Source organism: Sturnus vulgaris, chromosome 12 (genome assembly GCF_052056855.1).
Source record: "Sturnus vulgaris isolate bStuVul1 chromosome 12, bStuVul1.hap1, whole genome shotgun sequence".
In the NCBI taxonomy this organism is placed as follows: Eukaryota; Metazoa; Chordata; class Aves; order Passeriformes; family Sturnidae; genus Sturnus; species Sturnus vulgaris.
Genome location: NC_142254.1, coordinates 14,128,705 through 14,141,964, shown reverse-complemented (window position 1 = coordinate 14,141,964; position 13,260 = coordinate 14,128,705). Strand labels below are relative to the sequence as shown.

Sequence of the window (13,260 nt, the reverse complement as noted above, 5' to 3'; positions counted from 1 at the left end):
GAACAATGCAAGTTTCATACCACTGTAGCTGACAGTAGCATGATGTGACCAAAAGCTTGTGTCAGAGCAGTAGGAATATTGCAGAAAGTGGGAGTTGATGAACTGAGCATTAAGAGCATCCTTTGGTGTGCTGAGCTGATTTTGTAGTGTTCCCCAGGCTCCTGCTTTTCACTAGAGTGGGGTCATGTCTCCACAACTAGCTTGACCTCCCCTGTGCTCCTGAAGTGCACTAAGGAGAGCTCCAGAAGTCTGGCTGCCCAGAGTAGAGTCCTGGTACTCCATCTAATGATGGACACACATAAAGTATGGCCTTGCTTGAGTGGAAACTCTTCCTAAGTAGCTGTTTTAATGTTACATGATTTGTTCTAGGACTTAATACAAGTGGGTTACTACCCTCTGTTTTGTCCAGCATTATCAATCTTTTGATTTCCTTTAATGCCATTATTTGTGGAAGAGTTGGTTTCACATTTGGAGTTTTGGTCCTGTCTGTCTCCCCCCGCCCTAGCATATAGGTGTCTTTACATCAAATGATAGTATTTTCTCCTCTTTATCAAATACAGAATCTAAAATTCCACTGCCATTGACTTCTACAACCTTCTCTGTGGTGACGGTTTTGTAACTTTTACCTTGGACAGACACTTCCCTTGCACTGCCAGTCCATCTGCTGGAGAGGCCCCCAAAACTGGGACCTTTCTGTCTCTGATCTTCTGGCCAGCAGTGGCTGCTCTCTTCCTCCCACCCATGACCTATGATGTCTGGGAGCACCCTATAGAAAATCAAAGCCTTTTAACAAATAGCTGAAGGAAATAATTGCTTCCAGAAACTAGGAAGCTGCTGGAGGGATGGTAGTCTTGGAAATGCTTTCTGAGTAGGGTGACTTTGCAGGGCTTGTGCAGCAGCTTTGCTGTGTGGGCCACTAGCTGCCAGTATTTTCAGGTGTTGCTGTCTCTAGAAGCTGCAGCAGGTCACTGTAGTCTGTAAAGGGTTAAGTCACTGACAAGAATCCTGACAAAAAGAGGAGGCAGGGATTTTTGGAATCACCATGTGACCATGAACATTTTGAGCATCCATCCAAGCCTGTGGGAAACGAACAGTTATGCAACTCTGACTTGCCGAGCACATCTCAAATTGTGTTTTGTTTTTGCAAATACACGTGATGGGTCAGCAGAAGCAGCCATGCAAGAAGCCCAGGTGGCTACCAAAAGAGAAAGTCCTTGGTTTTTGCTGCATACTCCTCACCACAGCTTAGCTGTAAATCACACTGCAGACACATGGGAGCTGACTCCTTGGAAATAGACACCAGAGGAAAGGAAGGACAAAGATTTGTTACCATTGCCCTGACCTTGACGAGTCATCACTCTCCTGTCATTGCCTGGTCATGACTCTCCAGTGTCATGTGTTAACTCTGAGTTGATGGAGGTGGTCTTCAAGATGGCTGGCATTGTTTGTTCAGCATTGTAACAGCATTGTTTGTTCCTGCAAATCTGGTCCCCATCCAAGGGAGAGGTTACTGCTGAGCACTTCAAAGTTTGGCAGAAGACACCATGTCCAGTAGGAGCTCTGGTCCATCCCACAGCTTGTGGTGGGTTCAGTTATTTATGGAAAGAGGCAGATGTTAGCTTTGGCACTGCCTTTCTCCTGAGTGCCCTGAACTAACAGGCTGCTCTTTGGGTGCCATTTCAGTGCTTCTGTTACCAGCTCTGTCTTGTTTCTATGTCTGCTCCATGCAGGGATTTCCTTTCTGTGGATGGCTTTCCCCCTCTGCCAAACTGAGGCAGCGATTTGGCCAAACATTGTTCATATTCAGCTTTTCAAGATCAGCTTTTTCTTATCTGGGCTGGTGGAGATCCAGCAGATTCTCATCATCAAGGGGCTGAGTGAGGGGAAACAGGATCCATATGCATTTCTGGTTGCACAGAGATCACTTCTGTAGCTGTGAGTCAGCTGGGAGCTGACCCCTCCTGTATTGTGTCACTGGATGTTGTAGTAAAGCCAGGGAACAACAGCTGGAGACTTTGTGCTGTCTCATCATCCCATCCATTGTCTGTATTTCAGGCCACCTGCTCATGGCAGCCTGGCAGAGGGTGACATGGTGCCAGAAGTGGTGCACTGTCATATTCACAGCTCTGCATGGCTTTACCTCTGTCCTGGTTAGCATCCACAGTAGTTTTCTGTGCTCCAGATCAGTGGCCATCCTATAGAGAACATGCCAGCATAGGCAGAGCACTGGCTCCTGAGGTGACCCAAGGCTCATACACATGTAGCTGTAGTCTGTAAGGGTGGGTAATGAGGCATATCCTCAAGAACTAGGAGCTCTTTTTCTCCTATGGGGAGGCAAGCATGTGAGGAACCTCTCAAACACCCTATTTTAGTTTCCCAGGAGAAATATCTAACAACATTTTCTAGCTTTATAGTCTGACATACTGCAGTAAAGAAAGGAGAAATGGCAAAAGTTTTCCAGAATATGTCATGTCTTCAAAGAATTTGGTTGAATAGCACAGAGTAATAGACTATGTGTAACTAATAATTTCTTTTTACCCTTCACCTTTGGAGTCAAACACCCTGGCTTTCAGCTTCCCTGACAGTACAGGGAAGCTCTCTATGATGTATTGCCAAACGTTTCTTCCACATACACTGAATCCTGCAGAATGGGGATTTGATCTCAGGAGATTAAGAGTCTTGCATTTTTAACTGGTTTTCCTGGGAGCAAGGATATGAGTGCAGGGTTCCAGCATCCACTGCTGCAGTTGGAACACATTGCTGCAAGTCACTTTAGGGGCTCAGGCATGCAGTCGATCTGTCTGGCTGCCAGGGCTTAGTAGGGGAACAGGTAAATTTGCTATCCTAGCCCTGTCCACCCACAGCTCAGCAAACAGTAACCAGAGCAGGACAGATGATGTGAACACAGCTCACAGCAAGACAGAGCTGTCACAACACAGGCTGGGTATCATCTCCCACCCTTGTCCCTGCCTTCTGGCCCTACACCTCCTTCCCAGATCCCCTGCCCAGTCAGGTCTGTCCCTGTCTTTGCCTCTGTGGCATATTGCTGTTTCTGTGCTCCAAAGCAGTGGGGTAAGATCCCTGTGTCAGTTATATTTCTGTCACAGATGTGCTGGCCGTGGCATTTGACAAATTCCAAAGTCAGCTAAACTCACTCAGCTAGAACAGAGCACTGTTGTTAGCAGATGCATATTCATCAGGCCAATGGTTCTTTTTAATTTTCTTCCTCTCCTGTTTAGCTTCATTTTTGCTTATGAATTGTATTACACTTGCTTCCATTAACAGGAGATGTATTGCCTCTGTCAGCCTCTGAGTAATAACCAAACTGCCCCAGTGTCCACAGGGCCAAAAGATCTGATGGCAGCACATAAAACAGACCAGTGAGTACCATCAGCTTTCAATCCAGCAGGAGGAACAGCCAAACAGCACTTCGTGAGGTGGTTAACCTGAAGGACTGATAGTGCTGTGTTAGGCTCCAAGAAGTTTGTTTTCTGGCCTTGGTGGAAGGAGGGATGCTTTCTGAGTTTCTCAGCAGTGATTTGGCTGAGACCTTGCTCTTGTTTGTCTCTTGTTTGAACTCTGCTTCAGGATGATGTGGTATGAAATCTGAAAAAGCAGAATCATACTTTACACCAAAACCTCCAACTCTTGTAAGAAATAACACAGTGCCAGGAAACCAGATGCTTAGTTTATGGTAGACGCTGTCTGACAGCCAGCACAAACTCTAAGGTGTCTGTCCCTGGTAATCTGTTCGTGCACAGCCTTCATAAGCCTTGATGGCAGGACCACAGTCAAGTCCTGGCATCCATCTGCACCTTCAGCATCACTGCTCCTGTCCTGTCTCATTCAAATACTTCTCCCCAGTTTGCTGTCTGGCATGTAAGTCTCTACAGAGCAAATGCAGGCTTTTCCTAGGAGTGATCTGGGTGGCATTTCTGAAATTTAGGCTCATTTATTTTCCACTTGTTGCTGAACTCCCTTCCTTTTTACTGTAGCAGTGTATTTTGGCTTTAAGGCTCAGGATGTGCTCTCCTCCCCTGCTTTACACACGTCTAGAAGATGACAATCTCAAACATCATCATTGCTCTTGACATTTCATCAATGGCCTTCCCCAGCATATCAGCAGAGTTTGTTTGTGTAGCTGATGGTGCTGGCAGGCCTGGCAAACACTGTGTAATAACCAAATGAGGGCTGGCTGCAGCTCTCTGGCAGAGGCCACAGCAGCTGCAGGATCAAGTGGTGCCACTGGGCAGCTCAGCCCTGGCAGTACCTCGAAGAGAAGTGCAGAACGCTGTGGAGCTGAGGTGTGCATTCACCTCCAGCTGTTGAGCTTGAAGCAAAGGCAAGCAGCTGCCTAGTGCATCCCCCTCACCAGGGAGGCTCTGCCCAGGGTGAGAGCACTGAATTCAGGCTGTTAAATACACAGTGAGCAGCTGGGTGATGAGCACTGGTGGGTTATTAGACTCTAATTAGCCAAGCCAGGGAAATGATCATCCAAGCGTTTCTTCTCAGTGCTTGTCTTAGCCAAGCTCCAGGTGTTGTAGCAGAGCTGGTGTTTTTCAGAGCAACCTAGATGCTTTTTATTCCTGTCAATCCAAGATTACTCTCTGGATGCTGATGAGTCCATACAGCATCCCAATGGGACCTGACAGGTCTGATGTCTCACATGCTGAGTGTGGGTTGTCAGCTGATGTTCCTTGAACAAGTGTGTTGTTGGAAAGTAAGGCTTCATATTCATCCAGTTACTTGCTGGGTAGAAACATCTGATCTAGCAAATGTATTTCCTCTAGGTTTTGAGTAAAATCCAAGTGAATTAACTCTTTCAGACTTTCCTTCTTATTGGTTTGTGGGTCTTTGAAACAGTTTTGGTTTTTTTCTGTCTGTCCTCCCCTCTGTTAAGTCCAAGCAGGCTGTGCATTACGGAATTGCTTGCAGCTGCACCCCAGTGACTTACCATGTCACAGCTCTTTAGTTCCTTGAGGGCCTGTCCTTTGAGCTCTAAGCACCAAGTTGATGAGCAGTATTACAGTTATTTAACAGTTATGCTTCAGGAGAGCTGGAGGCTCCAGTCAAGTTCAAGACTTTTGGATAGAGTAGTGAGGATACCCAGCAGGAAGCAGAATCAAAGCTTCACTTTGTCGATAGAAAAAGTAACTGTTCTTTTTCTCTCCTTCTGTAAGCTAAATTTTTTATTCCTTTTGGAGTGTTATTATAGTTATCAGAGCTTCATGTATTAATGTCAACAAGTACATTAAGAAACAGTTGTAATGCTGGGGTTTGAAGAAATATAAGTCATGCATTTTTTTAAAATCAGTTGCAATAAGTGAGATCCTTTTGTGAGATCTTCCAAAATTGCATGACAAGGCTCCTTGGGACTGAGCATCAGTGCCAGGACTCTTTGGGAGAGAAAAGGAGAGAGACCCTGAGGAAGCAGCAGACAGTTACAGACACACCGGTAACCTGGCCCAGATTTAAACCCCTGGTTTTATACTACCAGGTGCCAGTACAGGTAAGGGACTTAGATTTTTTGCAGCTGCTTCCAAACTCTCTTATCAGTATTGTTGATAAGTGTTGCTCATTCCTTGTTTGTCATTGATGCTCTAAATAAAGGCTTACAGAGCTATGGTTGAAAACAAGAAATGTGATGCTTGAAGACAAATGTTTTGCTGTCTCCTTTTGCTTTAGGAGGGAGAGATCTGGCCAAAATGTTCAGCTGAAATCAGTGTGTTCTTTAAGCCCCAGGAAGCTCGGGTCTATAATCAAGCAGTTTATTGTGACATCTCAGGTACAGCTCCTTCTCCTGCCTCTCTCACACCAGTGAAGGCAAGGTGCAAACACTCCCCCAGCTCACTGGGCTCCTGTGGGATTGCTGGGAAGGGTCTGTGGTCAGCAGGGCAGTGCTGGCACATCCCCACTGTCCCTGCAGCTTCCAGGGGATCTCCCATACAAGCTGGAGATGCCTGTCTCTGGATCACTGATCCCACAACAATCCAGGCAATGCAGGGATAAACTTTCATGCCACAGCTTTGCCAGCATTTTCTCAAAGGCCAAAGAGCTACAGAGCAGAACAGCTTTATTGAATAAGTACTAAAACCCTCCAGACCACTGATCTCCAGAACGGGGCCTTTTTACATGGATTCATCATTGGGCAGTAGGAGCCGAGTTAGAAATGCACTCCCTGACCCTGGATTCCCTCCCACTGCCCAGAGGCAGCCAGACCAGAGGTGGATGAGCCCTGCTGAGCTCAGGGTGTCCGCAGAACGACCATCCCTGGCCAGCACCTGCTTCTTTCCCTGCGTGGAAATTGTCACCTTGTGTCTCACAGTCCATGGTTCCTCAGGGTAGTGTTGTATGGGCCTCACTGTGCTCAGCAGGATGAGCGCCCTCCTAGGTAAACAGAGTCCAGGCAGTCTGCTGACAAGGTTTATGCCTGTCCTGTCTTCCTGAAGTGCTGTCGAGTCCTTCTCTAGGAGCAGCTGTCATTGCCCCACCCGAGTGACCCCATCTCAGAGGTGGTGGTTTTGCTGTGCTGGCAACAGGGCAGGGAATTCTCGGAGTGCTCAGCGTGGTTCAGGTTACCTTGTCCTTCCTCTCTGTCTCTGCACGGTGCTGCTTAGGTGTTTTTCAGGAGGGGGAGATGGCTGCCAGATTCCATTCAGCAAATATTCTGGGTTTGCCCATCTGGAAGGAAGAGGTGTGAGGCCCAAGGTCCTCCAGCAGCTGGGTTCCCATTCTGGAGAGTGCTGCAATCCCTAGCCCAGCTGTTCTGTTCTTGCCTTCCTGCTCCAATTGATGGATACAAATGTCATTAAACAGCTTCTTATTTACACAGTAATGGTGCAGGGTTTACTCAGCAAATGCCACCTACAGTAATTACTCAGAGCTTGTGCTAACAAACTGTCTTGCTGCCCACCAGCTGCAATTGTGGGAGCCATGGGAAGGATGGATTTAGGAAGTTTTTCCCAAGGGATTCCTTTTTCAGGGCTGTTCTTTTGGCTCTTGTGATGGTGTTGTCCAGCACTTTGCTGCAGGAATCTCCTGGGGTTGTGCCAGGACAGTTTTTTCATGACAGAGAAAGAGGAAAACTACTTGCATGCAAGCTTTGGGCTGGTCTGGGACTTGGAGGAACCAGAGCAAATGATGTGTGTTGAGTAAAAGGAGCCTGTTCCTGAATGACCCTGAAAGGCCCTTGGGAGAGCTTAACTCTTCAACTCCTTGGAAGAGGATCTCAAGGAGTGATTTAAATGATGCATTTCCTTACAGATGAGAGCTGATCCAGTGGATTGTCAGAGTGGGAATTGTCCTAGACTCATGGTCCTGGGTGCTAAAATAATTGAAGAAAACAGCCATCATTAATTGGCAAGTTGTTTACTTTTGCTTCTTAATCCCTTCAAGAAATTTGACTGCCTTCCTCAGGCATTTGTCTGCTAGTCCCAAATCCCTTGGGATGAGGATTTGCAGATATTGTGTGTCCCATGCTGTGGCTATCTGGAAGCTTTTTCTCAGTGCAGTGAATTGTACAGCTAGATCTCCTGTCCCCCTAGAAAGGGGCTTTGCTGGTCTCCACTTGTACTGAAGGTGCTTTCATAAATTATTTGGCAGATACTTCTGGATCAGGTGATTTACAAAATTGATCAACTCTGGGCAACTGGCAAAGCCAGCAGTGAAAAAGTGGTTGGAAATTTTACTCATAACAAATACAATACCGAAGCTCAAAATTAACTCTCTTAATTGCTCAAAAATTCCAAAGGATCGTCACTCCCTTACGTTGTGATTTTCTACATCACATGAAACTATGGATCTCTATTTATTGATGTGGTCAGATAGGAATTTTGTTCAAAGCCAGTCACAAAGCATGACAGATTCTGTCAACAAGATGCTGAAAAGCAGAGAAGCTGAGCACTTTGGCAACAAAGTCCTGTGCTGTTGTGTCACCAACACCCTGACTTACTTGCAAGCCAGGCAACAATGCCAAAATCTTTGCGAGCTTTGTCCTTTCACTGAATGGATTTCAAAGCTCCTCTAAGTGCATGGGAAGGAAATCAAAGATAATTTTAAACTCAGCATTGCTTTTTCAGAATAAAAACTCGTGGCCAAATCGGAAACCAGCCCAAGTGGTGGGTTAGAAATTGGAAGCCAGATCCAAAGCATATCTCCTGAGAGAAGAGAGTGGTTCATATCTTCTCCTGGCACATCAGGAGCTGGTCCCAGGCAGCTCAGAGGCATGGACTAGCATTAAGGCAGCCTTGAAAATGCAAGATACCAGAAGGAATTACCAGACTGAAATAGAAATCTCTCCCTAGGCAGTGAGACCAGGCTGCCCCTGCTCCTCATAGGGGAAGGTGTTGGGCCCTGGCTCCATTTCAGCTGTGAGGAACTGAACATTGGGGAGGTTTTTTTCAGAGTAAACGGTTTTGAGTGAAGTCCCGCCTGCCTGTTCTGGGAGTCAGAGGAAAGCCATCCACCCTCCTGGCCCAGCACTGGCTCTCAAAGGCCTTGGCAGTGCTTTCCCCTGCTGATCAGTCCCTCCCCACACTTCAGCCATGGTCAATCTCTGGCTCCAGAAGGAGCAAATCATTTCTAGAAAGGAAGAAAAGTAATTCCCTACGTATTTGTTTTAATCCAAATGGTGTCAAGTCTGCAAAAAAATAAAAGAGCAACCAAAAGAGGTAGAAAATGAAGCACTACATCATGCCAGACACTTTCAAAAGCTTGTTTGCAGCAGAGAAGGACACACTGCGTTTTCTTACCAAAAGATTGTGCTCTCTATGCATTTTTTATGCTGATACCTTGTTTTTTCTATCAATTTATGATTTTCATTACATGAGGAAAGGTGAATGAGTAAATGATACTTTTAGTGCTGCACTAAGCAGCTAGACTGCAGGTAAACCTCACGTGAGGATCCTCAAGTGTGGGCTTGTCCCAGCACAGCTGAGCCATGGGCTGGTGGGATAACGTGGGGTAGGGAGGAAAGCTGCTGCTGGATCCTCTGGAGCTTTGGAGCTGGCTGTGTCTGGGATGCTGCTATTGGGAGGCACTGGATCAAGGCAGTAATGAAATGAAAGGACTCTGCAGTTGATTTTACCAACAGGATAAGGGAAATGAATAAAAACCAAGAAGGTTATTACTTTGGAAGAGAAGAGTGGTGAATAGGTCTGATCTCAGTAAAGAAAAAATTATGCTGGCTTTTTGTTTGCAGAAAAGTGCTGCCTTTTTTTCTTTTTTTTTTTAATGAAGAGGGAACATTTCACAATCAAATAATTTATTCTCCTCTGCCCCTCCCCCAAATTGGTCACAGGATGTTATTGCATAAGCAGCTTTCTCCTTGAGCAAGGGCAGGTTTTGCTTGTTGAGATGTGTAGAGCAGAGCCAGTGGCAGTCTGGTGAATAAAATAGAAGGTACAGTTCACTGTGATCCCTGATTTTTAACTAAGAGTCAGAGTGGGCATTGATTGGCATCAACCATGAAATAAATCTGTGAGTCTTGTGCAGCTTTAAGTGCTGATTTCAGTGGATCTTGGTGACTTTTGCAGTTTGGAGCCTGTCTGCTGAATGTGAGGTGGTGTGTTGGATCACGAACCCCCACATTGGGTTTATTGAGCCATTGCTCTTGGCTGTAACAGCTGGCACTGGTGACAAGCTGGTCCTTTCATATGTCTTCTGTGTAGAACTGTTACTGCAATGGATGGTTGAGGGTCCCCTAGATTCTTGTCTCAAAACCCTGCTTAATGTAATGACTGTATGTGTCAAGATCCCCTGGGAAAGATCCTCCATGGAAACACCAGTTCCGGATAAGAAATACCTAAGCAGGGAATCTGTGGCTGGGACAGGGGGTTACAGCGAGTCAACTTTTGTAGGGACACCTCTGTGTTCATCACATTACAGATGGGGAAGCTGAGGCACAAAGGCATCTCTGGGTGTGTGTTTAGGGTCCTTCAGTGGACCAGCAGCAACTCAGGGGTATGTCCTGCCTGCCGTGGTGCCCTAAGCCCCATCAGCTGCTGACTGCTTTGCTTCGGCTGCCTCCTGTTCACATGGGTGCTGTGCTGAGCACAGGGTGCTGGGTTGGTTTGAAACTCAGGGTGGCTCTGACAGCAGCTTTTATCCACCCCAGCCCTAACAACACCCAAGCCCTTTGCAATTCCCTTTAACAAAGGCGCTGCCTCCCTGCCTTTGTCCTGGCAGGGGCTGTGTCATGGGACCGAATTTCCATTTCCATGTGCCCGCGCTCCACTTTGGTGACGTCTCCTTTGGTGAGTGTGCCCTGGGCTCGCACCAGAGTGTCAGAGGTTTGTGTGTTGCTGAAATAGAGCACTTGAACACAAGAGCATCCATCGCTCGTGTTCCTCCACAGCCTCTTCAGGGTGTTAACTCCAGGGCTGCTGGTGCCTTAGGCAGCATTTTGCCATCCTGAAATCAAACAGGACCAAAGGAATAAAACTCAGTATATTTGTGGTGTCTTTCATAGTCTTCTCTGCCCCAACTCCCTGATCCTTGCCAGGAGAAGGACAGTGAAAGTCCTTGTCTGAGGACGACCCATGGGATGGCACTTCAGGAGAAGGGAGCTTAAGTAATTACCAGTCTCTATAGCTACTTTGAGCACGTATTCCTGTTGCAAGGCAAGGGCATCATTTACCAAACCGATATTTAGTGAGGGATGTTAATTACTGCTGTGAAGGCACCTCATCGCTGACCAGGTCAGATGCCCTAGCAATTGGTCTGCCCCAGGCACCCGTGTCTCCTACATCAGGCCAGCTCTTCCTCACAGAAAGCCCAGCTCAACTGAGAGAGTCAGTGGCTGAGCACCCAGAGCGTTGCCTTTGAAATGCAGATTCTAGTTCTCCATCTCAGGCTCACAAAAGGCTTTTTACTGAGATGATCTACAGTTTAAATGTGAAATCAATTGTGGATTGATTGAAGGGCCATTATCATTCTACACCCAGGATGCCTCTGTGTTTTCATGCTGTTCATGGACTTTTTAAGAAAACTCATTACCTTTTCTGAGCTGCTTCCTCCCTTCCCTGCATCACTGCTGAGCTACTTGTTTCCTTTTGAATAAGTGAAGTAATAAGAAAGGCACCAGGCAGGAATATGGTTCTCTAATAGCAGATTCGTCCTGCTTAATCTGATTTCATTCCTAAAGCCTCTTGTATCTTTGTTTCTTTTAACTGTGCTGCTGACTGTTGTCTGCATCTGATGACCTCTGTGGCATTTGAGATTATGAAATCTGTCTCTGTGCTTTTTGTACCCCTCCTGCCTCTCTGTTGAAGTCACTGCTGGAGCTGGCAGTGTCACTGTTCTTAGGCATGGAGAAGCTCTGGCTGTGCCTGCAGTTGGTTTTTCCTTCCCATCTGGGTTCAAGTGACTCTTGGTAAGCAGGCTGTGGGAGATGTCTCCTCCACACACAGCTGGCCAGCCGGGCCATATGTTCCCTGCAGAGCAGGCTGTGGGCTGCTGTCCTGGCTCTGCAGGGCATCCCCATGAGGTGTTGCTGTATCCCTGGCTTTCCATTATGGAAACCAAGTCTCGGAGCTGAACTGGTGTCAGCCTCTGCAGGCAGCAATCACAGCCAGTGAGCAGTGTGAGTGTGATGGCCCCGTTTGTTGTGTGAGGTGGTTCCTCATTGCTGATCTCCAGGCAAGGCTCAGGTTTGTCTCCAGTCGAGTGGGCTGTGAGTTGTCACGAGCTCAGTCTGGTTGCCCCAAATCAGGAGATGCCATAAGGATCCTGCCCAGAGAAACTGCTTTAGGGTTCTTTGTATCATGTTCTAGTTCCTAATTCCATCCTCCCTTTCTTTTTACTGTAGTTTCTCCTCAATGACAAATCACAACTTTTACGTCTTGAAAATGGTGGGAGTGTAGGTAGAGTTACAGATTGAATTTTCAGAGAAAATGGTCAGTTAAGGTACACACTTACCACTGTGACAGAAGTGCTGATTTGAAGCAGCTGAGAGAGTTCCTCCCCAGCAGAGAGAGAGAGAGAAATTTTCTGTGTTCAGCAGGGCTAAGACTGGGCATTGCCAATGCAGCAATCTGGGATCAGCATCAAAGGGAACTGAGGTGACCTGTAGTTTAGATAACAAAGAGCTAAAATCCAAGCACAATTTTCTCCTACCAGGACATTCACACCAGGAATAATGAGATAATTGATGCCTAAATGGGTATTTGTGTCATTTTCTTAGGTTTTCCTGCACCTTGAAGTGCTGCCTGTCTAACACCTCCCTGGCACCCATGGCCTTCAACCTCTGCATTCCTGAGGATGGCTTGGGAGAGCCCAGCATTTGCAGCTCTGTTCAGATACTCAAAATCACTCACCCATCCTGGAGGAAGGGAGCTCAAGGTTTTATGAAGCCAAGGGAATTTAAAATAAGTCCCTGCAGAGGGACTGTCCATGCCCTGGGATCCCAGGATATCAAGGTATGGGAAGAGTCCAGCTGGTGGGGCTGAAGCTTTGCTGGTGTGTGGGAGAGCTTTGGCTCTGCCAGCTTTGAGCATCGTGTGAGGGAGAGATCTGCACTGGTGTGAAGCTCTGTTAGCTGGGTTACTCGGGATATTCCTGAAGGAGCACTGTTTTGTTTCCAAAATCACAAGCTGAAATCATGTACCAGATGGTCAAATGCAGAAGCCATTCTTGTGTTTTTGAGAATGATTTCTTTGATTGAAAGTGGGCAGAGGAAGGATGAAAACAGAAGGTGGCTGTTAGAGAGAGATATCACTGTATAGAGCAGTTTGCTTTTCTTCCTGGTCTCATTTCTCCTCTCCTGGGGAGCAGATGAGTTGTATTGACTGCAGGGGTCTGCAGTGGGGACAGAAAATACTCTGCAGCCACAAACTGCCCAACATCTGCTGGGCCACACCTTGCCCTCAGCTTCCTGCTGCAAAGCTGTACTCACTCTCTTCAAGACAACTGTTTTCCTCTGTATTTATATCATTGTACAGAGATGAAATATCGGTCCCTTAATTTGAATGCATTGGTGAATAGAGCATTAGTCTAATGGTACTGCAGGGGGGATCTGTGAGAGGCTTGGGAGGACTTTTTCTTCTCCATGTTGGGTAGGTTGAACTTCTGGAGCTGGTTAAAGCCAGCCCTGACATTGTGGAGTTGTTTGTGTTTGTGGATAAAGCATCGAGTGTTGTGTGAGAGTCAAGGCTCAGCCTCCTGGGCCAAGGAGGACTGGGGTGAATTTTCCACTTGCTGCTTTTCCAGCTCTTTGGGGGATAAATGTAAACAGGAGCTGTTGAGAAGCACTGATGGCCCCTT

The 13,260-nt window shown here is 46.8% G+C and overlaps 1 protein-coding gene across 2 annotated transcripts in view; it reads left to right on the top strand.

Annotated features, from left to right (window-relative positions):
• The window catches only part of HYDIN (HYDIN axonemal central pair apparatus protein), a 58,026-nt gene that overhangs the window by 29,853 nt on the left and 14,913 nt on the right, over positions 1 to 13,260 (top strand). Inside the window, exon 6 of one of the 2 annotated variants that reach the window (XM_088171947.1) lies at positions 12,182 to 12,416. The exons of the other annotated variant lie outside the window; for it this stretch is intronic. Within the exon in view, the coding sequence (XP_088028073.1) occupies positions 12,182 to 12,214 (33 nt within the window). The 3' untranslated portion in view covers positions 12,215 to 12,416. The remainder of the gene's footprint in view (positions 1 to 12,181; positions 12,417 to 13,260) is intronic. 2 annotated transcript variants of the gene reach the window in all.